Consider the following 27,305-nt stretch of genomic DNA (forward strand, 5'->3'; position numbering starts at 1 on the left):
TCGCCCGTCCACCGAACCCTACCTACCATTCTTCCTGGCGGGCCCCACGTCCTATTTGCTACTACTGTGGAATTCGAGGACACATTTCCCGGGTCTGTCGACGTCGGCAGCAAGATGAACGTCGTGGTTATGCCGCTTTTGAACGAGACGACACATATGCTCGAGGTTACTACCGTTATGCCGACAGTCCTTCCAACCACCGATCACCGTCTCCTGTGCGCATTTCCAACACGACCAACAATACACGTGCATCCCGACCACGCTCCCCTTCGCCACTCCGACGCTCTGTTTCACCACTTCGGCCTGTCTCTCAACTGACTGCCCAGCGATCGGAAAACTAAACAGTGCAGTTTTTGGAGGGAAAACTGCATCGCGGCGAAATGACCCAAGTCCTCCTGAACGACCGTCAAACATGTTATTGGTAACTGTGGAAGGTGTGCGGGTGTTGGCTTTGGCGGACACGGGAGCAACTATTTCAGTTATGCGTGCCGACTTGTGTTCTCGATTGCGGAAAGTGAAGACACCCTACCTTGGATCATCTTTGATTGGGGCCAATGGAGCAATAATTAGACCATCGGCCCAATGTACAGCGCGTGTCTTCATTGATGGTATTCTTCATCACATCACCTTCGCTGTCTTAATTTCATGTGCTCATGAACTAATTTTAGGCTGGGACTTTCTCTCATCAGCATCTGCATTAATTTCTTGCCGTCAACGTGTAGTCGAAATCACCGAGACCGATCACTGCAGCGAATGCATCGACGAAAGACCATTGCGTTTCTTCACAGCTTCCGAATACATACTACTCCCGGGTCAAGAGCAACTCATCACCATCACTTCTCCGAATATTGCCAATGGTGACGTCCTCATCACCCCTTCCAGCAGCTGTCTAGCTCGCGGCATTGTAGTCCCCTCCAGCCTGGTGCGGTTCAAAGACAGTGCAGCGATAATCATTGGCCTGAACCCTACCCCAGAGCCCGTCCTCCTACCCCAAGGTTCTGCAGTGTCATGTTATGTGGATACGCAACCGGTTTCTTTGGTCTCTCTTGACGCCTTGACAGCTCAGCCACAACAGGCCCAGTCTGTTACGTCCTCCTCCTTTGCTCCCGGGATAAATCCTGACCTTTCTGCTTCTCAGCGTGAGGCGTTGCTGAATTTGCTCAGGAAACACCAGGCCTCCTTCGACGCCAATGCTTCGGCACTAGGACAGACCACAGTTGCGCATCATCGCATCGACACTGAAGGTCAGACTGTTGTACGCCGTCGTCCCTACCGAGTCTCCTTGGCCGAGCGCAAAATCATCGAGGAGAACGTGACCGATATGCTAAACAGAAACATCACACGACCCTCTACCAGTTCTTGGTCATCACCCGTTGTGTTGGTACAAAAGAAGGATGGATCGGTACGATTTTGTGTTGATTACCGTGCGCTCAACAAGATTACCCGAAAGGATGTATATCCGATGCCCCGTATAGATGATGCACTTGACTCATTGCAAGGCGCCCAATACTTCTCCACCCTTGACCTTCGGTCCGGGTATTGGCAAATACCAATGGACGAAGCAGACAAAGAAAAGACCGCCTTTTCTACGCCGGACGGTCTTTACGAGTTTAACGTAATGCCATTCGGTCTATGTAATGCTCCCGCCACATTTGAAAGGATGATCGACAGTGTTGTTCGTGGCCTCAAGTGGAAAACTTGTCTATGCTACCTCGATGATATCGTCGTGTTTTCTTCCACTTTTGATGATCATCTGCAACGCCTAGATCAAGTGCTTACATGTCTCTCCAACGCTGGACTTCAACTAAACACAAGGAAGTGCCATTTTGGCAACACAGCTATAAAAGTTCTAGGACATCTCGTTACTAAAGATGGCATCCAGCCCGATCCGGACAAAATTTCCGCAGTCCTCAACTTTCCGCGACCCTTTCGTTCCAAAGAACTACGCAGTTTTCTTGGACTCGCATCGTACTTTCGCCGCTTCATTCGCAACTTTGCCACTATTGCCGCTCCTCTCCACGAGCTCCTTGCTAGTACCGGTTCCTTCGATTGGAATGATCAATGCGAAGCCTCATTCCAAGAACTCAAGCAGGCACTGACATCCCCACCGGTGCTTTGTTATTTCGATGACAAGGCACCTACGATATTACACACTGACGCGAGTGGACAAGGAATCGGCGCCGTACTGCTCCAGCGCGACCATGCCTTTCGCGAGAAAGTTGTCGCGTATGCAAGCCGCACTCTGACCACTGCAGAGAAGAGGTACTCGATAACCGAACAAGAGTGCTTGGCTGTTGTCTGGTCCATCCAAAAATTTCGTCCGTACCTACATGGTCGACATTTTACTGTTGTGACAGACCACCATGCTCTTTGCTGGTTGTCCACAATCAAAAACTTGTCGGGGCGACTTGGCCGCTGGATTCTCCGATTACAATCTTATGACTTTGACGTCATCTACAAGACTGGAAGACAACATCAAGATGCCGACGCTTTGTCACGATGCCCTTTGCCGCAGTTTTCGGTGCACGTCACATCCCCTTGTCAAATTGGCTATACGGAGGACGCCTCGTCGATATCATCCATTTCTTCCCTACCTTCATCCACCCGTCCGTCAGCACTTGCTACTCACCAGCGAGCCGATTCTTATTGCACTGACATCATTGGTCGGCTTACCGGTGCTTCGTCTTCCCCTAATGCCAGGCTCCGGAAACAACTCCGACTATTCAAGTTGGAGGACGATGTGCTATATCGATACATTTTGCACCCGGAAGGCCACCGATGGGTTCCCGTCGTACCACGAGCACTACGCACTGAAGTTCTGCGCGCTTCCCACGACGACCCGACGTCAGGACACTTGGGTTACTACAAAACATACGAGCGCATCCGCAGTCGATTTTTCTGGCCAGGTCTTTCCACGACAGTAGCTAAATATATTGCCTCGTGCGCACTTTGCCAACACCGCAAGCGGCCCACTACTCCTCCAGTCGGGACCCCACAACCACTTCCTTGTCCATCAGAGCCGTTCTCTGTCGTCGGAATTGACCTCTTCGGGCCCCTCCCAACTACATCAGACGGCAAGAGGTGGATAGTCACCACGGTTGATCACTTGACCCGGTACGCTGAGACGGCCTCAATCACTTCAGGAAGTGCTTCGGAAGTAGCAACTTTCTTCTTGAACGCTATTTATTTACGTCATGGAGCCCCTCGTGTCCTTTTGAGCGACCGGGGAAAGGCATTTCTTTCAAGCACGCTCAATGAAGTTCTTCAAGCATCAAAAACAGTTCATAAAACAACATCTAGCTATCACCCGCAAACCAATGGCTTAACGGAAAGATTTCATCGCACGCTGTGTGACATGCTGTCCATGTATATCCGACCGGACCATCGCAATTGGGATGCCATACTACCCTTTGTCACGTATGCATATAATACGTCAGTTCAACGAACTACAGGCTATTCTCCATTTTTCCTAGTATACGGACGCCAACCGACATCACCACTCGACGTTTCATTCTTTTCTGGCCCCGTCAACTCTTCACCATTCGTTTGCGACCAGTTTCTGTCCCGCGTTGCTCGATGCCGTCGTCTTGCCCGCGTAAACACCGAAGCTAGCCAAGAAGATCGCAAACATCGTTAGGATGCCACTCACCGCGTCGTTCTCTACCGCCCTGGCGACAATGTACTTCTGTGGACTCCTGCGCGAACGCCTGGCTTATGCGAAAAGTTTGAGTCGCGCTATCTTGGCCCTTACAAAGTTATCAAACAGACCTCACCGGTGAACTACCGTGTCACACCTGTTCATGTCCCCACTGACCAACGCTGCCGCGGGACAGAGATTGTGCACGTTTTGCGTCTCAAGCCCTATTGTATGCGTTCCACAGCGTAATTCGCGGCCAGGCTGGCCGCTTCCGTCGACGGGGGAAATTAGTGTGAGAATTCATTGTACGTCATCTTCCTCATCTGTCAATAACCATCATCAGTCTTCGGCCCGTTCCTCTTCATGATCGGCGCCATTTTGCTGTTGCTTCAATAAAGCGTCAGCTGCACCGTTGTATTTCAATATATATATATATATATATATATATATATATATATATATATATATATATATATATATATATATATATATATATATATATATATATATAAATATGGGAGATTTAACAGACAATAATGCCAAGGAATGTATAGGGTAAGTTATTAGACCCAATTGTAATGTAAATGTGAAGAAAGAAAAGTGGGTGAAAAGATAACTTGCCGTGAACAGGAACCAAACCTACGACCTTCGAATCACGCGTTCGATGCTCTACCACTGAGCTACTACAGTGGCTATCCCCCCCACCCCGCCACTTTATTGTGTTTATAAGTGAATTTAAACGTGGTAGTGCTACAGGTGGCCCTGACTGACACTCCCACGTTTAAATTCACTTATAAACCCAATAAAGTGGCTGGGAGGATAGCCGCTGTGGTAGCTCAGTGGTAGAGCATCGAACGCGTTATTCGAAAGCCGCAGGTTCGGTTCCTGCTCAAGGCAAGTTATCTTTTCACCCACTTTTCTTTCTTCACATTTACATTACAATTGGGTCTAATAACTTACCCTATACATTCCTTGGCATTATTGTCTGTTAGATCTCATTAACATTGTGTAAAACACGCGAAAACGAGCCCTTAAGTATACACTTCTTTCACTTATATATATGCTATATAACGGTTGTTCTTCAACGTCATTTTTACAACATTACTATATATATATATATATATATATATATATATATATATATATAGATATATATAGATATATAGATATATATATATATATATATATATATATATATATATACATATACATATATATATATATATATATATATATATATATATATATATATATATATATATATATATATATATATATATATATATATATATATATACAAAACACAGCCTCAATGCACAAGTAATGGCCAAGAGTGCTTCTTTCTCCAAGAAATGTTTCAAGAGAGAGAATGAATTCATTAGAAGACAGAGAGCTCGGCCGAAATGTTTCAATGCTTTAAAAGAACACTTCTGCAAACATCTTGTTAGCCAAGGCAAGAGACCAAAAATTTCTTTCAACTTACTGGTCTGCGGTCTAATGTCATTAACAATAACTGGAGTTGGCGTCTTCATGTGTCGTGGTGTTGGAATTCTAGAAGGAGGGGATCTATATGCCTTTCATCTATGAATCTAGAGTCACGTTCAGGTGTTTCAGGGTGGTCAATTCTGTGCAATAAATGTTTGGTGTGGACGATTGATTGGTGAATAAGAGGTTCCACACATTTCTCAAATTATAGTGGAATTTAAAGTTCAATAAGTTGATCTGTATGATATAAAATATAATATAAAATTTTTAGAATTGTGGTCAAACCACGTATTTCTGCACGTATTGGAAGTTTTTGGCAATGAAATGCTGCGCAATTCATTTTTGTACATTGTAATAAAAACCATATCAGATTCGGAACATGCTTAGTGAATAATGGAAGCAAATATCCGACATTCTCTGCCTGTGTCACTGAGCTCTACAACCTCCAATGTTTCTCGCACTAAACGTTATTCCACATTTAGAGTGCTCGTTTAACAAGAACGTTTTCGAATCAACATTCTCCAACACATCTAGTTGTGATAACAGCTTCATGGTTAAGTAGGCCTACACTTGTCACTCGCACCTGGACTGAAATCGGAGTGCCGCCGCGAATGTAACTATTAGCGAATGACTGATGCCGTCGCTAAGTGTGGCTGTACTTGCAGGCGGCAGACCTGAGCTGCGTTCCACGTACTCGGAGGAAGTAGTCGACATGAAGGACCTGGCCAACACGGCCGAGTGCATGGCTCGCTGCGAGGACGGCATGCATCACTCCGCCTCGCAGATGAACAGCCGCTTTCCTCCAGCCGGACAATCCATCTATGCGCAGAGGCCTGGTAAGGTCAGCACCACACTTCACCCATACACGCGTGTTCATCTAAGTCGCTCTATACACGCATGCAGTCAAGACGGAGAGAGTTTTCATTCGCCTTGCGAAGTGATTATAAAGCGGCAAAATGCATACAAGGCCTGGGATAAAAAGGCGGCTGTTCCTGCGATAACATATTTGTTAAACATAACCGATGAGTTAATCACGACAATCTTCCGAGTTCTTCCGTGCGCTCTTTTAAAGGCCTAGCAGTAAACTATGTGGGTGCGCCATTTTCAAAACGGAGGAAAACGCAAAGGCCCAAAGACGTTCCGCTGGTTGGTCGGCTACTCAGTAAAGGAAATACGATACTGCTGTTCCATTGAGACTTTTATAAGGCGTATTTGCTCGCAGTTCTTGCCACAAAGCTGCTTATACATTCTTGTTGCCAGTATTCCCGAGGTGATCTTACTGGCTCGTCCGGCGGCAATATTTCGCGCGTGGAGGCCGGCCACGTGCCCTGCTTCTGATGTAATGACGGGAGAGATCGCACCCCTAATGTCCGCGCGGCGGTTCACCCGCATTTCCAGAATGCGGTGGCTTTCAAGTGACCCGCTAGAAGCCGTCTGGAGGAACAGACATCCCGAGTTCACCAGCCTGACAGCTGATTTGTTGCAGATGATATATAGCTGTGCATTTCTTCCTATATGACCTCCTCTTTCCCCCCGCACTACCACCGCGCCACATCACCTCCAAACATGCGCTGCCCACTATGCATGGCCTTTTACATCAAACGCGTCGATGTTGCTCACCCACCTGTGCGTCGCCCAAGCTCCGATCTTGAGCGCACAGACGGCTGTACCGGCGTACCGAAAGGAGAGGCAGGAACTCATCATCAGTGGGCAGCACGCACAGCGCATGCCTTGAAACTTCTGAACTCTGTGATCGCCTTCGGTGAACAGTCATCTTTGTGTATTAGACAGATGATGTACATGTTGTGATCAGTCATTGCATAATGGGCAGAGTCGTTCGCGCGCATGCATGAGCCAGAGAAAGAGCAACCAAAACCGCCAAAAATGTAGTCATCACTCACGTCACAGTGAACACGCTGCTTCTCCTCAGATCAGCCAAGCTAAGCAGCACCGAAGTCATTACTTTTTTTTGTTTGTTTTCGGTGAATATGTTATAGTATATATAGTTCCGATTGCTGTTTCGTCTGCCAAAGCTTTCAGCGTAACTTTCATGACGGTTTCTACGCTCCAACTGCGTCACTCGTGTGTAAAATGGGTTGTGGTGCTTCGCGCGCATGTTACGTTTCAGTAAGAGTATTGTCACGTGCGTCCTGCGAGAAAGGCAAAGGCGACAGTGCATACGGGGCACGCTTTTATGCAGAAAACAACAACGAGAAAGACGAGGAACTCTCTCGCGCGCGCGGTTAATAAAAAGACCGACCCGCTGCTGTTTTCTCAGCTTCTTCCAATACGACCTCTGTCTTCACGTCGCGACACTGGTAGAGGTGCGAGGGCCTGCAACCTGATGCACGAAAGCGTTGTTCGGGACCGTACACCCAGTCCGGAGTCTCTCGTACACGACTCTAGTACACCGATTCAGCCGGCGCCTATGCCTAAGTCCGGAACTGACTGCATCGGCTCTTACCAACATGGCAGCCCCTTGAACGTCTGCGAATCTTCCTCCTGCCCAGACGACTCTTCCTTGCAAGGTAACTTTTGAGCCTCCTCGAGTTCCCGAAGTCTTCCGTGGAGAAGCGTATGATGATGTTGAGGACTGGCTCGACCAGTTTGAGTGGACCGCTGTGGTAAATCGCTGGAGCGCACAAGAGAAACTTGGACGTACCTACTTCGCAATGGAAAATAGCACTCGCACATAGTACGAAAACAGGAAGCCTATTTTCCAAACCTGGGAGAATTTCCGCCAAAAACTTCTCAAGACGTTTCTGAGTGCGGACCGACGGGATATCGCACAACAGATAATTGAAACCCACGTGCAAAAGCCAAACGGAAGCGTCACCATGTTCGCAGAGGATATGGCCCGTATATTTCGCCGCGCTGACCCTGACATGCCCGAGGCAAGGAAAGTTTGTCACCTGATGTTGGGAGTTAATAAACCGCTTTTTGCCGGCCTTGTACGAAATACGCCAACAACAATGGATGAATTTATCAAAGAGGCGACTGTCATCGAGCGGGCGCTCCGGCAACAATGCCGCCACTTTGACCGCCTGCCCGACCAAACGCCTATTGGTGCCACCACTCAAAACGCTGCCGTTTTTGAAAGCTCTCTACGGCAAATGATTAGGCAAATCCTGCGGGAAGAGCTGCGGGCCCTCGGCCTTCTTTCTACTGAGCCTCCAGTTGCTTCTGTTGCGGAAATTGTGCGCCACGAACTACGGCAAGCCTTTCCATCACCGGCGCCACCACCTGTACCATGTCCGTTGACCTATGCTGATGCCGTCTGCCGTCACCTGCCTGCCCCAGAAGAAGCGCCCTTTCAGCCACGGACTGTTACCTTGCCTTGGCGGCAGTGGAAACCTGTGCGGCGACCACCAGTACGCCACACCAACTTGTGGCACCGGTACGCCACACCAACCGTCGACCCCTTTGTTTCCACTGCGGCGAACCAGGCCACACCTCACGCTACTGCCATCTTCGAAAGCCCGGGTTGGAAACTTCTCGTCCCGCTTCATTTTATTTTTAAGACCCTCGTGACTATGGTGCTGATTACCAGCTGACCAACCAAGCTTCTTCCCCACGTCGTCGCTGGCGGTCTCCCTCACCTGCACGAGGTCACACTTCTCCGAATCAACAAAGTTGCGCTGAAGCCATCAGAAACCACTCCCCCAAGCCCGTGCCAGGGAAACTAACTGTCGCGACCTCCGGGGGCAAGGTCACCAATCGCCGAGACGCCAAAAAGGCCCCCTTGACTTTACACAAAGACGACATGACGACAGTGATGACGAAGACGACGACAACCACGAGTACTATTGCTGATGAATTTGTACGTGCCGACCTTAGCGCTATTATAGACGGACAATACGTAACAGCACTGGTTTCCACTGGTGCTGACTTCTCTATTATGTGACAAGAGCTCGCCGACCGCCTTAATAAGGTCAAAATGCCGTGGAGTGGGCCGAGCACAAGGAGTGCTGCATGGTGGACAGCTAATGACGCCAACCGGTAAATGCACCGCGCGGCTCGTAATCAGTGATTCGAGCTTCGTCGCCACTTTTGTGATTTTACCGGACTGTTCTAAAGAGCTTATTTTGGGTATGCATTTTCTGCGAGAGTACGGTGCTGTCATAAACATTCCAGAGCGTATCATCACCTTTTCCGCCCATCCTAACGTCGACCCAGCCACTGAAGAACAACTGAAACGTTTACGGGTAGCTGATGATGTGATGCTCCCGCCAAGATCTTTCCGCCTTGTGTCGGTGTTATGTGAACGGCCGTGCCGTAACGAGGTGATAGCGGAGCGAATAGTCACGTCATTGCTTACGCAAGGTGTTTCCATAGCGAGAGGCGTTCTGGCACTGACTGATGGGCGGGCAGAAGTGCTCCTCACCAACTTCAGCAACGAGCACCGTCACATTCAGAAGTGCACCGCAATTGCCTACTACGACAATGTGGACCAAGCCAGAGATATCTGCGCTTTGCAAGCGGACGACGCGACCATCCCAGCCTCGACAACTTTGTCTGTCGACATTTGCTCGACCCGGTCACCCTCGGATAAACAGCGCCTACTATAGGTGATTCACCAGTTCCAAAATTGTTTTCCGTACACGTTGAAGATCAAGCAAAAACCAGTGACCCGGCACCGAATCATTGTTGAACAAAATGCGAGACCTATCTGGCGAAACGCATACCGTGCGGCTCCGAAAGAATGCGAGAAGATCCAAAAGCAAGTTCAGAAGATGCTCCAAGATGACGTAATACAGCCTTCCAAAAGTCCCTGGCCATCCCCCGTGGTATTGGTTAAAAAGAAAGACAGAAGCTTGCGTTTCTATATAGATTACCGCATGTGAAACCAAGTCACGAAGAAAGACGTCTACCCACTGCCACGCGTTAATGACTCTCTTGATCGGCTGCGGCATGTACGCTATTTCTCATCGATGGACCTGTGAAGTGGCTATGGCAAATAGAGGTCGATGATGGAGACCTTGAGAAAACTGCCTTCGTGACGCCCGACGGTCTTTATGAATTTTAAGTGCTCCCATTCGGGTTATGCTCAGCGCCAGCCACTTTTCAACGTTGAATGGACACTGTGCCATCAGGACTGAAATGGCAGACATGCTTGGTCTATCTAGACGACGTTATTGTCTTCTCAGCTACACTCGAGGAACAGCTAAGCGTTTATTCGCAGTTCTACAAGCTATACTTTCGGATGGCTTGATTTTAAAACCAGAGAAGTGCCATTTTGGTTTTAGCGAACTTTGCTTCTTAGGCCACGTGGTCAGCCACGAAGGTGTTCGACCTGACCCGGGCGAAATCGGTGCTATTGCAAAGTTTCCCGCACCGCAAGTCAAAACAGCAATGAGACGCTTCTTAGGCCTCTGCGCTTATTACCGACGATTCATCGCCAACTTTCGTCTATTGCGGCGCCTTTGACACGGCTCACACGAGAGGATGCCCCCTTTCTTTGGGGCGAAAAGGAATAAACTCCATTTAACGAATTACGCTAACGCCTCCAAACACTTCCGGTTCTGGTGCACTTTGACCAGGAAGCGCCAACAGCAGTTCACACCGACGCAAGCAATGTATGCCTGGGAGTCGTACTGATACAATGGCAAGATAACTCCGAGAAAGTGATAGCCTATGCCAGAAGAGCTCTCTCTCGAACGGAAGAGAACTACTCGACTGCCGAGAAGGAGTGCCTCGCCGTGGTCTGGGCAGCTCTCAAATTTTGACCATATCTGTACGGCAGCTCATTCAAGGTCGTCAGCGATCACCACTCGCTTTGCTGGCTCACTAACTTGAAAGACCCATCCGGCCGGTTAGCACGCTGGAGCCTTCGGCTTCGAGAGTTTGGTATGACCATAATTTATAAATCAGGGAAGAAGCACACAGACGCAGACTCTCTCTCGCGGTCACCCATCGGTCCTACCGCTAATAATGACGAGTCCATGAATGTCGCATTCTTGGGAGTCATCAACGCGGCCACTATTTCACAAGAGCAGTGCAGTGACCCTGACCTGCTTCCCCTTATCGACTTCTTAGAAGGATGACGTGAAGACGTGCCGCTAGTTTTGCCAGAGGATTGCCATATTTTTGTTCAAGAAACGATGTCCTATACAAGAAAAAACTTTTCTCCCACAGGCAACCCTTACTTGCTCATCGTCCCTGCATCACTGCAAAAAAAAACAAAAATCTGGAAGCCTGCCATGATGAAGTCACCTCCGGTCATCTCAGCTACACTCGAACATTGTCCCGACTGCAAAACAGTTACTACTGGCTGAACCTATCTATACCTGCTGCTGTAAAACATCACGTCCAAACTTGTGCCTACTGCCAAAGACGCAAAGCACCCCCCGGCAAGCCGGCAGGCTCATTACATTCCGTCCAAGTACCAGCAAAGCCATTCGCCCAAATCGGAATGGATTTCCTGGGTCCATTCCCAACTTCTACCATAAGGAACATATGGATCATTGTCGCCACCGATTACTTGTCTCGCTACGCAGAAACTAAAGCCTTGCCGAGGGCCACGGTAGCAGAAGAGGCTCATTTCTTCATAGAAAACGTCGTCCTTTGGCTCGATGCTCCAACAGTTCTCATCACGGATAGAAGAACTGCATTCATGGCAGAACTTTTCGAGTCGGTTCTCAGGCTCAGCGGTACAGCTCATCGAAGAACAACGGCGTACCATCCCCAAACGAACCGACTAAGAGAGCGCCATAATAAGACCCTCGCAGACATGCTCTGCATGTACGTCGACACAGAACACAAGAAATGGGATGAAATCTTGCCTTACGTGACCTTCGCCTATAATACCGCCCGGTGGAAACTACCGGAATGACGTCGTTTAGTTTATTAAACGAGCGCGAAGTCACTACAACGTTGGACGCTATGCTGTTGCACGAGTGTGACGACACTCATGCTGACGCCGAAGAATTTGGTCAGCGCGCCGAAGGCCGACAGCTAGTCCACGTGCGTATTTGTCACCAGCAATACAAAGATGCGAAACGGTACGACCTACGACATAAATTGGTAACCTACACACCAGGAGACAAGGTATGGGTCTGGACCCCAATACGTCGACGCGGACTTTCAGAAAAGCTATTACGACGATACTTCGGCCCATATCGAGTCACCCGACGATTGAACGACATCAACTACGAAGTTATTCCCGACAGCGATTGCAGTTCCAGTCACCGAAACCACCCACCCGATATCGTGCATGTCATTCGGATGAAATCCTACTTGTCCGGCTAACTCTCGTTTGTCCTGTGGGTGCCGGTGCATATGTGCGTTTTTATAAGTAGAGTGCCTTGGCCGCGCATCGGGACGATGCCATTTAGGAGGGAAGCAAATGTCGCGTGCGTCCTGCAAGAAAGTGAAGGCAGCAGTGCATACGTGCATCTGCACGCTTTTATGCAGAACGCAACACGAGAAAGACGAAGAATTCTCTGGTGCGCGGTAAAATAAAAAGACCGACCCGCTGCTGCTTTCCCAGCTTCTTCAAATACGACCTCTGTCTTCACGTCGCGACAATATTCCATTGGAGAGTGAAATAGTGAATTGCTCATTCGTTTCGGATGTTTCCAAAAATGGACAGTGATACACGTGAATGATTACTTTTTTATTACTATATATATGACCGAGTGATTTGGAAACAGCGAACTAACTCAGTGATAGAGTGGTAGACGGACCTTTGAAACTGCGAACTCTTTACCAATTCTGTTATGCTTTGAGGCAACGTATCAAATATGTTTGCCCACACTCCAGTTTTATCGCTTTTCATACTAGCACCACTGCACGCGCTGCTTGTATCCCAACTTATTTTATTTGTGTAGTTAGATTTAGGCGCACAAATGATCTATGATACAATCGCATCGTAGCATGCTCCTATTCCTTATAGTGCAGAATTCTTAAAGCAATGGCGTTAAAAAACTCGTTGCGCAAAAGTTTCTGCGTCGGCGTTGGCGTCGTTCGTTGTTAGCGAAAAAACCAGGATCTTGTCCGTGACCCAAATATCGAGAAGGATTCAAATAAAAAAAATAATAAAAATTTCTGAGTCCAAGTGTGGATCGAACCCAGGTGTCTGCATGACAAGCAGGGGCTCTATCACAGAGCTACGATGTTTTCATTTTTTTTCTGTCATTCTATTTATTACAAATGTTCGTAATATACTATAGAGAACAAATTAGTGAAGTGCGCTTGCGTACATTAAGCGTTGCACTGAATAAAGTTTCAAATAGTTAGGTCTTCTAAAAGGGAATCACAGCAGCGCATTTCGCCAACAGTGGATACCAGTCCGGCTGGAACTCTAGTTTATTTTTGTATCTACAATTATTTGCCGCCTCTGTGAGTTGCCAAAAATTACATAACACTGTTTCATTAGCTGTAAGAATGCAATCCTATTTTGGAACTTCCTGCAAATGGCTTCAAAATAACAAAATAACTTTAATTCTTATAGCACACGTTATCTCGTGCTACCCAAAAGCAATTCTATGCCTCGGTGTTGACATGCTGTTACTAGTGGGAACGCCCAGTTTATAGTAAACTCGCATGTTAGACAGGCTAATGGAACCGATTCTATTACCCTGGTTGAATTTCGTACAAATGGCTCTAGAGCTAAGAGACTTTGCCACGATATCTCATTTTGTCAAAATGCGCTCTACATAGGAATTCATATTTTGGAATTATAGTGTTTCTTTTCAAAGCAGTTTAAACTAATATTGCGGCTCTAAAATCAATGTTGTGAACAAATGAATTTACAGCCAGGATATATTTTTAAGCTACTTTGAAAAAAAAACACTATATGAATGTCACGTCGTGGAAGGAGTTTCCGTGACACATCATGGCAGAGGCGTAGAATCGCGCCAGGCGTCAAAAGATGTATATTAAGCAACGAGCGGGTGTTACAAAGGCCAACGCATTAGAAAGCGCTGAAACATATTTAACCATCATGACCAGCAGAACTATCAACAAAGTGAGCAGCTGTGTATCTTTGCGTGTTGCCCTTAGGACCGGTTTGGGCCTTTCGCTGATTCGCGAAAGGAATAATTAGGGCGTAGTGGGCACTAAACAAGTACAGTGTCGGTTTTTATGAAAAGGAACACGGCGACGCGTGGCCTGTGCGATCCGGCGGCACCTGGCAGCGCGTTCAAGCGGGAGTGGTAGCAACCACAGTCTCTTCTCACGTCATCTCGTGGCGAGAAAAACAACCATTTGTTGCTGATATAGAACCGTAAGCTCTCGCGTAATCGTTTTTAAGAAGGAGGACTCGCAATCTTGCCGCTGGTTTAATATCTGTAATTACAAATATTATCTGCAAGGACGTGTATTTACAAATATAAGAACGTTTTTGTTCTTGTTTTTGTACAGAAAATGTAAGACTTTTCTTTTGCGTCTCCTTTCTTATTATCGAATTCAATCTAGAAATGTAATGCATATTGACGGAATGAAATCTTACTGACGTATAACTTCAACCATACGTGGAGTCGAATCAGACGCGTTAGTACGTTTAGGAAGTCCCATCCCGGTGAAAATATTCATTCTAATTTATGGGATTTGCGTAGAACATCTGTGTAGGACATTTGTGGCCTCCATAATATATTGATAAATGACGCCACAAAAAGTTTGATGCCACACTTGCTATGCATATATATATATATATATATATATATATATATATATATATATATATATATATATATATATATATATATATATATATATATATATATATATATATATATATATATATATATATATATATATATATATATATATATATATATATATATATATATATATATATACTTTTCTTTCTTCTTATTTACATTCCATTGGTTCTAATAACTTCCCCTGTACATTACTTGGCATTACTGTCTGTTAGATCTCATTAATATTGTGTTAAAACACGGAAAAACGAGCCCTTAGGTATACACTTCTTTCCCTTATATATATATATATATATATATATATATATATATATATATATATATATATATATATATATATATATATATATATATATATATATATATATATATATATATATATTCGCAACAAATGTTAAAAAAAACCCAGGTGGTCGAAATTTCCGGATCCTTTCACTACGGCGTCTCTGATAATCATATTGTTGTTTTGGGACGTTGTATCTACAATTATTTGCCGCCTCTGTGAGTTGCCAAAAATTACATAACACTGTTTCATTAGCTGTAAGAATGCAATCCTATTTTGGAACTTCCTGCAAATGGCTTCAAAATAACAAACATAACAGACATATCAGCTTCGCGATAAATTCTTTTTTTTTCCTCACTTCGTACGCGCAGTAGTGGAAACCGAGGACGACCGGCACCCTTACGCGATGCCGTACGACGTGCTGCATGGTGGCGGCGCGGGTGCAGAAGGGGCCGCGGCGGAAGACGGGAACGGCGCGGACGGCGGCGCGGGATGCCAGAACCATCTCGACGGCAGGAGCACGCTCAAGAGGCGCTCCGACCTCAAGGACCACCGCTCAAACAACATCTACATCAGCCGCCAGGTGCGTCCGCTACACTGCCTTGCTATGGGTGGAACTCGCGGTTCAACTCAATAGTGTTCGGATGTGCTCAGGATCGTTCTACTCATAAGACTATCCCTCATTTTTTTTTTTTTTTGAAATGTGCCTTGGAAGTTTAGTTGATAAAGAATGAAATAGTTCAATCCGAATAAAACGCAAAACAAAGGAAATTTCAAAGTGAGAGTGCACTTTCGCCCAGAAAGTATGCAACAATTGTCCTTGCGAAAATTTTCGTGCAACATGATGCGTAATAATCCTAACTTGTTAAACCGAAGCTATTAAAAGTGTGTCGCTGGACATCACGGAAACACCGAGCCAAGAAAACGAGTCGTAGTAAGTCTGCAGTTTTTTGGCAACTGTTTATGAGTACAACAGACAAAAATCCGGTGCCTGCATGTGGATCTTCTCTCATGTGATGTTTTGTTCATTCGTTAAAAGGTTTGTGATTACCAATGCAGTTTTCTTTATTTACTTTAGCCCTCATAATTTAGGACGTAAAGCTTATACTTCTGCTTTTATATGAGTGTTGAATAATACACTGATACTTCAAATTGCATCTTCGTTTGATCACATCTTTATATTTCAGGATCACATCAAGGTCACAAGTTAATGAACGCGTTTTCTTCTGTGTTCATAGGCGCATTATTTTTATTGTATTAGAACCGTGCATGCACAAGGCTCAGAAGATGCCTTCTTTAATTCAGTCATCCCAAAATGTAATACAGTAAAAGCTCGTTAACTCGAACTGGGCCAATTAGAATTTACGGTTAATTCGAATTGATGCCCTGGCCACGCACACCCCGGGGTATTACTGTGGAGGGAATATTCGCGATAATTCGCACGCGTCGGTATCTACAGCAGTTAATTCGAACTGGCAGCCCCCTGGCTTTGATCGGTCCTTGCAAAGGATGGCTCAGAGAGATCACAATGGGTTGCAAAAGCAAACAAAAACAAACTACTAGAAGTGCACAACAACAAAACAGCAGCGTTTCTCCCCAAATAAGAATTAGGACGCTGTGCTTGAGCTCTTGGCCAAGCTGCAAACGATACGTATGTAGTCACGACGAAAAAAAAAGCAGAAGCAAATGCAAAGTTAGGATCACTTATTTTGATTGCGCAAACTCTCAAACAAATGAACGTGTTTTAGAGCATTATTAGCAACATGTATTTTGATAATAAAGCTCACGGATTGCATGAATGCAGGACGGTGCTTATTTCTAGTGCAACAGGCGTGTGATCAACTAATTTTGTTGGCTGTTAGAACTACACGAGTTCAATTGACAAAATCGTCTGCCACAAACGCGTAGTATTGCCTATTTCGCAAGAAGGAGCCCAGTGGTGTTTTGTTTGTGTTCTGTTCATGCAGCGTGGCACTGTGTTCGCTCATTCGAGCTCCCTCCCGCTAATTAGATCTTCGTTTAATTTGAACATTTTTATTTTCCCCTTTAAATATTAATTAGCGAGCTTTTAGTGTAACTGCATAAGGCAGCTGGTGCGCAAGAAACGTCTGCGGAAGCGCCAAGTCCAAAACGTAATTCGAAGCATGAGAACTTGTCTCGCATTGCAAACATACACACGCTATCTTTCTTTCTTCACCTCCCTATCAAAAACCTTCGATTGTGAACGGCCCTGTGAGCGAAACATACTGCCCGCAGAGACAGGTCGATGGCATAAGGATGGCCGACAGCGTATCAACCCACAAATCGCTCGAGTTGCTCCGTGACAAGGTCACGAAGCCAGTGATGCGACTGTGTCAAAGAAAAGAAAATGAAGCTTGCAGGCTGTCTTGCCGCAATCGGAGCGTGCGAGCCAATGGATCGATCCCGCTGGCTTTCTCCAGCCCGGCAGCAGAGCAGGCGCTGAACCGTTAATGGGCGAGGCGCGATAGACCCGTGCGTCTCGCCGGGCCTCGCCTGCAGAAGCTTGGCGCTAATATATCTCAAAAGGTGAAGGGTGAAGGCTATATACCGAGCGATCACCACGGGGATGACGAAAACTTCCGCTCGGTTAGCGGCATGGCACTGTTCCAAGCACGGTCAGATTTCCCCTGTAATTCGTCACGTATGGGGCCAGCGGCCGTAACGATCTTCCGGTCGCCCTGATTCGCGCAGGGTTTGGACGGCAGCTGACCGCAAGTAAACTGTTTGTGGTTGATATAGGGTGAAATACTGGAAGGTGCAGTTACTGTGCCTCCCGCGCTTCCTTGACAGTTTTGGCTTGACACACTGCGTCAAGCATCTTTTCTCGTATTAATGCAGCGGCAACGCCATGCCAGTTGCTCTGCGCGAAGGAAGAATAAAAAACAAAGGTTCTGGACGAGAGAGCCGAGAAGCCTTTCAAATGTTGTAGCTCTGATCAACAACAAAAAAAAAACTGTGACTAGTAAGGCTACATCACCCAAACTCATTCAAGTACCTTAGAAAAAGTAAACAGGTACCCTTCAATATCAAGGACTTATAAAAAAAAAAGACATATAGTACTTGAAATGTGTATTCAAAGAGGATTTCTCTATGTAGTTTTTTTGTTTTGAAGTGCAATGCACAACGAGCGGCGTTTTGCATTTAACAGCATTTTCGACTTGAATGCAGCCGCGTATAAGATCTCTGGTTGTGTGTTCTGTAGTTTAGAAATTTATTACAATAACGATTTCCCGACGTACAAATGCTTTCTTTAGAGAAATCTTAGAGGATTAACGTTAAGGTACATGCCTCGCGAATAATGTCTAGTTGACAGGAAGTATGAAATGCAATGTGGACTCCTTCTGGTGAAATTTTTTTACAGAAGCAAACCTTGCTCCCTTAGTATACGTCTAATTCCCCTTTATTCATTGTACGAATGCGTCCCAGTGGATGGGCGTACACGTCAGTTATGGAGACTTTCTCTAGTTTTCTTGAAGTAATTCACCTCGGAAGTAATGAAGGCCGTTTCTTTATTTTATGCATCTTGCACCCTTTGACGTTCTCTTGTGCCCGTTTTTGATCGTTCTTTCTCTTTTTCCTTCCCCGCTTTCTCTCTTTCCTCGCTTCCTATCTTTTCCAACCTTGGCCTACACCGGTGTTTCACGCTGCTGCTCCCTTGGAATCGTCGGCACAGAGCCTGTCAAGGACGAAACCACGAGAGCGGCCTTACGAGTCTCTCATGGTGAACATGAACCCGTACCCAGCGGACGGCACCACAACGTCGACGCTCTCTAGAAAGGACCAGGAAGACATTCAAGTGTGACCCTTGGACGGACTTCGGCAGCTGCTCCTTCTGCTTCATCCCGCGGTTCACTCAGAACTCCGTGCTCACAGAAACAGTCGCCTAATGAACTCGACGCACCCGTTGAGTGAAGTGCAGCGTTCGGGTTCCATCCCCCAGTGGCACAAATCATCATCCAGCTTCGGTTTGCTCCGTCCTTAGCGGTGGACAACAAAAACAACATACGACTTCCCTTAGCGGCACCAGAAAATCATTCTCTGATGCCATTTGCTGCGCAATGCCGCAGGAGAAATGCAAACATTCTCCGATCTTTTTTTTTTCAGGATAACGTTGGTAATCGCAGGAATCCTTGGACATATAGCGGTGTTTGTGTTTCAGAGATGTGCTTAGTTATGTTAGTGAACTAACGTGCAACAGGCCGTTTAACGCATACAGGGAAACAAGTGTAATCTACCAGAGATCGTTCGGGCGAACGCAAGTTCCCATAAAGATAAGTGTTTCCCAGATACAAATGTTCTTGTCATTCGTTCTCCATTCGAGCAAAATATGACGAAACTTTCCCCACAACAAAAAAAAAAAGAAATAAGGAAGTCAAACAGAAGAATATGCTGCGATGGTGCAGAATTTGGAAGCAATCACAACTGTTTATCACATAAAGCATCTCGCGTTGGTCGTACTGCTCGATTCGAGTCATATGCCTCTTCCGCGCAAAAAAAAAAAAAAAAGAGGCGGGTAAAGCCTTAGCATCAAACCGCTGGCCTTGGGACAAGACGTCGGGGCCACCAGATTCATAGCTCATATAATAGAAATAGGACTATCAAACGCTGTGTCTCCACCTCTGGCATATTTTTGTCCCTGCCACACCATCCGACATTCACTATATATATGGTGGTTCAGCAATTCGCAGTTTATTTGAAATGATAAACTTTCTCGCTCTTTCCTCATAAGTGAAAGCTCTTGTCCCGTTTCCTTTAAGTTTATCTACAGTAACTCCTACTCTCCAACACATGTAAAGCTCTCGTGTTTTCCCACCACACGTTATGGCAGTTAAATCGCAACACCCCTATTCGAAGACTCATATCGTCTTAATAGTAGACAATGCGGCAGAACAGTCGGCCCTCTGAAGCTGTTTGTTTGTTTATTTGTCAGTTCCAACGCCACAACATAGAGGAAACAAGGCTCGTTTTACAGCATTTTGTTTTACTTCTTGCTTTACTTAATCCACCTCAGTTTCCTGACTATCTTAAAACCAGCACAGTTTTCTCGTCTTCCATACAAGAATGTTAACACACATTTTTCGAGTCACCAGTTTTCTTCTGATCCTCGGTGCTAGGGCGAGACTAAGAAAAACTTCATTGATTGCGAATTTTCTCTGCGTTGTATCACATCTGTATTTTTATACCGAGAGCGAGGAAATAATGAACCCGATCAGACTTTCATGGGTCTTCCGGTATAAAAAAGAGCAGAAGTAACTTGCCTCAATCGAGCGCACCTTGATCCAAAGTTTCAAAGCACCAGAAAACCTAACCTAAAAATTACAAAATAATCTTTATCCTGAAAGCCAATCATGATGGCCACATGCACTGCACCGTATACTGTCCTGCACCGTCACGAAAGCCCAAGATTAATCGTACTCCCATGATAGCGGTCATCGGTACCGCTATCGCGACAAAATACCTGACAAAGGGACTTGATTTCATTTCCGGAGATGTTCGTGCACGACGTACATTTGAGAGAGAGAGAGAGATAAAATTATTCAACTTGCGCACAAACAAATGGCAGTCTGCAAATGGGAAAACAACCCAAGATGATCATTTTCTGTGGGAAAAAAAGTTATGCGTGCGAGTAGCCATGATGCCACAACCCACTGCCAATAATCCTACGTCATCTCTGGTATATACACCCGCGTAGTAGAACTGCTTGCCAGAAACGTACGTGAACAAAATATTCTACAGTTGTAATATATGGCCGTTTTATTTTATCTTATTTCTCGCCAGGTTTCGCACAGCCAGCGAGTAAGAGCGAGCTAGCTGTGCGAGTTGATCTGAGTGAGCCAACGGATGAGTGAATCTGTGGATCCACCGTGTTTTACTTCTTGTGAAAGTGTTTCCGCCATCGTGAGCTGTGATCTCGAACAGTATTCAAGGGCGCCCTGCTCCTCCCCTCCGCGTGTGCCACGGGCGTCGTTCCCACGATTCACTACTTCGTCATTCACGTTCGCCGTGTGTCGAACGTGTCGTTTCGGTTATCGGCGCCTGAACACTAATCAAGTGAGCGTGCCCAAGGACTTTGGAACCGGAAACCATTCGATTACAATGTGCAGCCACGTGCTTTGAACTGTATTGAGTTACGCTACATATAGTTACTTTAGAGAAACTATTTCCCACCCCTGTTAATATGCTCCCTGAAGATCGAAGATGGTTTTATATGCGGTTGAAAGACATAATAAAAATATATTCGACAAGGCGTTTATGCTTGTTTGACCTTGTGCTACGTTTCGATGCAGTGACTATGTGCCTCATAGACACTACAACGAATGTGGTAGCACACACACAACCTCAAGAACGCTTTCAAGAGCCATAAAAGTGCCCATCATGCTGATGAGAAGAGTAAGGATTTTTGTTTTATTAACTTTTCATTACAAGCATTTATTGCTAAGAAAAGTTGGTGTCACGCCTAGAGATAACATGCACAAATATGAAAAAAGTGCTTGATGACACATTCTTGAGCGTGCAATATACGGGTAAACGAATGCCTGGTATTCGATCTTGAGTTGAATGAGCACGTGCGGCTCAACACACGTCCGCCCGCAAGCGTTAATGAGTCAATTTGTTCGTGAAGAAAGGCTTAACTAAGTAGTAGTTTTTCATTTAGGCAAGATTAACGTCGATTGCAGGAGAGTGGCATTTGAAGGTGTTGTCATGAATAGCACATATTAGCAGCAGCAGCTAAATTTTAAATCTTGGCCATCATTCATAGCACTTTGAATACCTGTGCCTCACGTACGCATGTTTTTCCTCGCTTTTTAAGCTACAAGGTGCATAGTTACAATCATTAATTCACACCAATGCTCTCAGAATGAAGTAGCTTGTCACAATATTACTGTTTCTTCCAGACTAAGGATCACTAAAGGGTATCTGCCCTCGTGTCAAAAGAATTCTGCTAAGTTCCAACCAAGTAAGTTTATCAAGGTGCGCCTTCTCAATGTATTTTATTCTATTTTGCATATGAATTGTCGTGTATCCGCTATCAACACCTCTGTTATTTCTCCCTTCCGCATCAAACGTTTCTAACACGCCCTGTAGATGTCTGACAATACCGATGAACAAGGTCACGTCGCTCATGCTTGTCCTCCTCAAGCTTGCTGCCCCTTGTTTTGTATACGGTCGATGCGATGCCTACCGGCGTTGTCTTCAGCACAGGCCCTCCTGGCCGGCCGCTGTTTTGTCGGGCGAAAGCTCGCGGCCCCCTCATCTGGCCTCTCGCCCACTTTCGCGGAGTCCGGACGCCCCAGCGGGTCCCTATTGTGCGTGTTCGTATACACACGGTGCACCGTGCACACACGCACATCGCGGTGTCCATTCGCAGAGCTCTCGTTAATTGTACGCACGGCCGGCGCGCGCCATGCATCGCGGAGCAGCAGGCTTATGCGGGGCCGAGGGACTTGGCCACAGTGGAGGCGGCGGCGACACCTTTAGCCCGCGCTGACCTCTCGGCGCGAGCGAGCCGACCCCAATGCGCCTTTGCCCCTATTGTTCGTCACCAGTGACACGTCCAGGTTGCCGCTCCCAAGACGTATATCGAGCAGCGAAGTTATATATAAAGCGGACTGTGCTTGGCGGCCTATTGCACATTCATGAACGGGTACTGATTCGGCGTGTCCCCACCACCGCTGTCCGTGCCAGTGCACCCCCCAACCTCATTCGTGTCGCGAGCCTCTCCGTGCATCGACGAGTCATGTGAATATCGCCCCGTCCTTGGATGCCGCTGGACGACGACGAGAAGACTCGATGGCTCCCTTCTGGCTACCGGTGAGCTGCCGTGCAATTCACTCCTGATCAGTTTGAACATTTTGGGGGGTGTTGTGGGTGTCTTCAAAGTTTTGTCAATCTGACGCCATAAGAATCGACTCTGCTTTCCGAAGCATACAATGTGGCTGACCGTTGCGTTCCATTCAAACACAACTGGATGGCACAGATCGGCCAGTGCGCATTTTCTTTCTTTCTTTCTTTCTTCCTTTCTTTCTTTCTTTCTTTCTTTCTTTCTTTCTTTCTTCTTTATTTATTTATTTATTTATTTATTTATTTATTGTCTTCTTTCGTTCTTTCATTGTTTTTCAAGCAATTTCTCCGCGATATGCGTCCGCGACACCAAAAAGAAACTCGCTCTTTCTGTTCCGGCGTGGGAGTGGCCCGCAACGTATACCATAGAGTGCGTTCCGAAGGACCCTAATGAAGTTTTTCTATCCGTACATTCATCCGGCCCTCATCACATTTTGTCATGCTGCAGGCCCATGGCATGAAGTGTTACAAATATTTCTTACAGCTACAGCAGCTCCTGTGTAAGACCCCAAAACAGATACCTGAACCAACACCACCAGGGGGCTAGCTTTTATGATGTGCCTTAGTTTACCAGGACTATATTGATGAAAATAATAGGTTGACTAATTAAGCAGTTCCATTATCCTAACATGTCCACATAATTATATACGTATAAAATCAGATTATTGCTCTATTCTAAGAATAAATTCGTTTATGTAAATATTTGTATGCATTACATTAAGCACCAAACTTTCCTAGGCTATTGGTAATCTTTCTGTTATACCGCCATGATTCCAAATCTGAACAGTAATTTTTAAAGCCACTCGATTCTTGGCCAATCCCCCATAGTGGGTATGCGCCACTATCAGTGGGTGAACAACAACTACCATGTGATCTTTGAGCGATTGCGAAAAGACTTTACGCGTGAAAGAGTATCTGTTGTGACATAGATGAAAGAAATATTGAAACGAAAATGAGAAAGGGTTTGCAATTCACAAGAAGTAATTTGACATAACAGCACAAGTATAGCAATCGTACTGTTCTTGAACTGATTCGCATATGCTCACGACTTATTTCCTTCGACCTGCAATCCTACTTAGGTTCTACTTTATTAATGATTCGCGCACCTTTCCTGCATGATTTTCAATATATAGTATATAGTACACTGAAGCTTTTCAGCTTGACCGTTTGTTGACAATAACAAAACACTTCATGAGGTGACGATTGTACTAATTACTTCTGAAAAGAAGGATAAAACAGAACCAAACATCTTTTTTTTCTAAAGTCTGACATTTAAAGAAAAGAAAAGAAAGGTGTTTGTTTCTGTGGGGGTGTATCATGCCTCATCGTCACTGCAAGTATTGTCTTACTTTAGTGTTGGGTATAAAACGGCATAAATGTATGTCAGAAAGAAGTCATCTGATTATTTGCCCTCGAAGATTTTTTTCCACGAGCCATTATACTTTTTTTACCCAACACAAAGATAAGTGACACAAACAAGAGGCTAAAGGCAGACTATACTCGTATGTGTAAGAAAAACCGCAAGTGGGCGAGAAATAACTTTCACAATATATACTTGGGGACACTTTTTGTAAATGGAAGAGATACAGCTTAACGATACCGATAACACATGTGATTGGAGGTCTTCTAATTAAAGACAGTTTTGGCAAATGGTCATCTCCTGCTGCACTCACATTTCATGCGCACGGGCACTGCGTAAAACTATGTTGATTTCGAAAGATAACAATTACGTCTTCCATGAGACGCAAGCGACACGCAGTTAGCCTGCCTGTAGAGTGACAGTCCGCTTGTGTGCATGGAGAAGTGCCCTTCACTCGTGGCACCATATGACTTCCGCTGTACGACTTTCTGCAAGTTATCACAATACAGCTATCTATAGGAGAGCAAAGTATATGTTCGGCGAAGACAATATCTAACCATCGACACTCCATGTGTCGCATTGGACGGCACTGAGTTTTAGTTTTGTCTAGTGTTGAATATGATTTGGTCGGAGCCTATTGAAGGCGCTCAGAGGAACTGCCAAATGCTTTACTGGCATCTATTACACGCTTTTTATGAGCATTTATCGCACGGTCTGCACGCTTTCACTTTACTGCAAAAAAAAAAAGGAACCCCTTAGAATCCGGTGGATGCACCGTTCTGCTTAGTCAGCTCGGCTAAGAAGTGGGTGCTTTATTGCTGAGCCAACTCTAAGAGTTCTTTGAAGACGATAGTCTTTTTTGGGCTACTTTGACGCAAAAATCTGTCTGTCTGTCTGCCTGTCTGTCTGTCTGTCCGTCCGTCCGTCCGTCTGTTCGTTCGTTCGTCCGTCCGTCCGTCCGTCCGTCCGCCGAAGCGATACCTGAAATGGCCAATATCCAACCCCATCCGCAGCACCCACCAATATTGCTCAAGTTTCAGCGTTCATACTTGTGCAATTATCCATTAAAAAGCAAATATTTTTAGGGGCGAAGCTCCTAAAGCCGTGGGTCTGCACATCCCTTGTAAATCTTGTTACGTGACCACCTAGTTCTATGACTCACACAGCCGGGGGCGCTAGTCTGTCTGTCTGTCTGTCTGTCTGTCTGTCTGTCTGTCTGTCTGTCTGTCTGTCTGTCTGTCTGTCTGTCTGACAAACAGACAGTCAGATGGATGGACGGACGGATGAACATACGTACGGATGCTTCGCCCCACTCATCATCATTCACTCCGTGGATATGCTGTGACTTTTCTTTAATTAAAGAGGCACAGAAAAGCAAATAAAGGTAAATATGGTGCAAACGTCAATGCTCACACAAGTTGCATGCGCTAGCATCACATCAACACACAGTGCACAAAGTAAGGCATGGCTAGATGCGTCGACACGCTACAGACGGCGTGTGGTTTTTACAAAACATATTAGGCTATTGCTTCACGTCTTGATTTGCTGTCCAGGAAATGATCTCCTAGCATTTTTCTTCTCTCTTTGTCTCTTGCTGGTATGCTTGTGCAAGCAGGCTATACACCCGAGGAACTTGGTATTATCATCCATCACAGTTGTTCTGTCTTTTTTACCTTTTCATTTGTAAGGACACTTTTTGCGAACTCGAGCCGTCGCCGTGATGTTCAGATAACGTACAATTGCGACAATATCGCGCCTCGCTCACCGTGTGCTGTTTATTCGAGGGAAAGAGCCGAGAAGGACTGTACCTTCTCGCGTGTCTGGTGTTGGAGGCCACGTGATCAAGTACGCTTTATGAAGTAGTGTTTGTGTGTCGAGGCTTGAAGGGTAAACTACTCGAGCAAACGTCTCCACGCCTTCCTCATTCATCCCAGCCACGGCTTTGTATGAAGCGGCTTCTGAGCACACACACGGCCCGTGCGTCTTATCTTGGGTGTAGTATCTGAAGGATGCAAAGAATGGGCAAGGTGACATGGCCAGCAGCATTGCATGCGCTTCATTCCGTAGAGTTGGAGAGAACGTTATGTCAAGTTTCGAAGGCGTGTCGAAACGAGAGCCAACACTAAGCGTTCGCTCCTCATCACGGCATTGTTGTAAGAGCGAGCACTTGCATTTTCATGGCGGACGATCTGTCCATTTAATCATGCACATGATGAAAGATCATTATTTAGTTAGAAAATTGTTCAGCTTGCAATTTACTTGGCTGATAAAACTACGAAACTTTCATCGTGTAGCAGAGCGATATTTCATTGTTGCATTCAATGTTTATCCGTTCAAAAGAAAACGCTGCCTTTTTTTACATATTTTATTGGCTGAGAATCTTTTTGATAATTTGGATAGTGTGCTAATTTAAACAGCGTGACAGTCGCACTGCTCTAGTGGTTGTAGTGCTCGATCGCTGACCCGAAGTTCAGGGGATTGAATCCCCACCGCGGCGGCCACATTTGGATGGAAGCAGAGGGCTAGAGACCCGTGTGCTCAAGTTTTGCTGCGCGTTAGACAACCAGAAAGGGAAAGAGAAAGCGCTTGTCCTCTCTTCCTGTCTGTTTTTCGTGCGCTTTAACTGATAGTTGAACCTGAAAGGATTGAAATTTTTGGAGCCGTGCATTACAGCATATCCCAGAAACTTATCGTGGTTTTGGGACGTGAAACCTACAACAAAAATTAATTATTATGAACCATTACGGGGGCCTATTTTTTTAATTGTCATATCATTCGATTAACATTTACGGGTTGAACTTTATACAGTTCATGTTCACGTCAAGCTTACAGAAAAAGGGCAGTAGAAAAAGGCATTTGTTGTTGGCTCATCGAACGGTCAGCGAAAAGTAAAATTCATGCCGCACCCCCAAAATTGTTACAGAAGTTTTGCTTTCCAACTTTTCAGAAACACTTGCTTTTACTATAAAATATTAACCGAAGTACTGGTGTGTAAGAGGCGATGTGCCCTTCTGC

At 45.7% G+C, this 27,305-nt stretch overlaps 1 protein-coding gene across 6 annotated transcripts in view; it reads left to right on the forward strand.

Annotated features, from left to right (window-relative positions):
* LOC119176937 (cell adhesion molecule Dscam1) overlaps positions 1-27,305 on the forward strand; it is a 640,641-nt gene that overhangs the window by 603,265 nt on the left and 10,071 nt on the right. For 4 of the 6 annotated variants that reach the window (XM_075878151.1, XM_075878149.1, XM_075878150.1 and 1 more), the window contains 2 exons: positions 5,788-5,958; positions 15,439-15,650. In XM_075878151.1, coding sequence (XP_075734266.1) covers positions 5,788-5,958; positions 15,439-15,650 — 383 coding nt within the window. Of the gene's footprint in view, positions 1-5,787; positions 5,964-15,438; positions 15,651-18,761; positions 21,340-27,305 lie in introns of those variants that run through there. The other 2 variants (XM_075878153.1, XM_075878154.1) reach the window with 2 other exon arrangements.

Source organism: Rhipicephalus microplus, chromosome X (assembly GCF_043290135.1).
Source record: "Rhipicephalus microplus isolate Deutch F79 chromosome X, USDA_Rmic, whole genome shotgun sequence".
In the NCBI taxonomy this organism is placed as follows: Eukaryota; Metazoa; Arthropoda; class Arachnida; order Ixodida; family Ixodidae; genus Rhipicephalus; species Rhipicephalus microplus.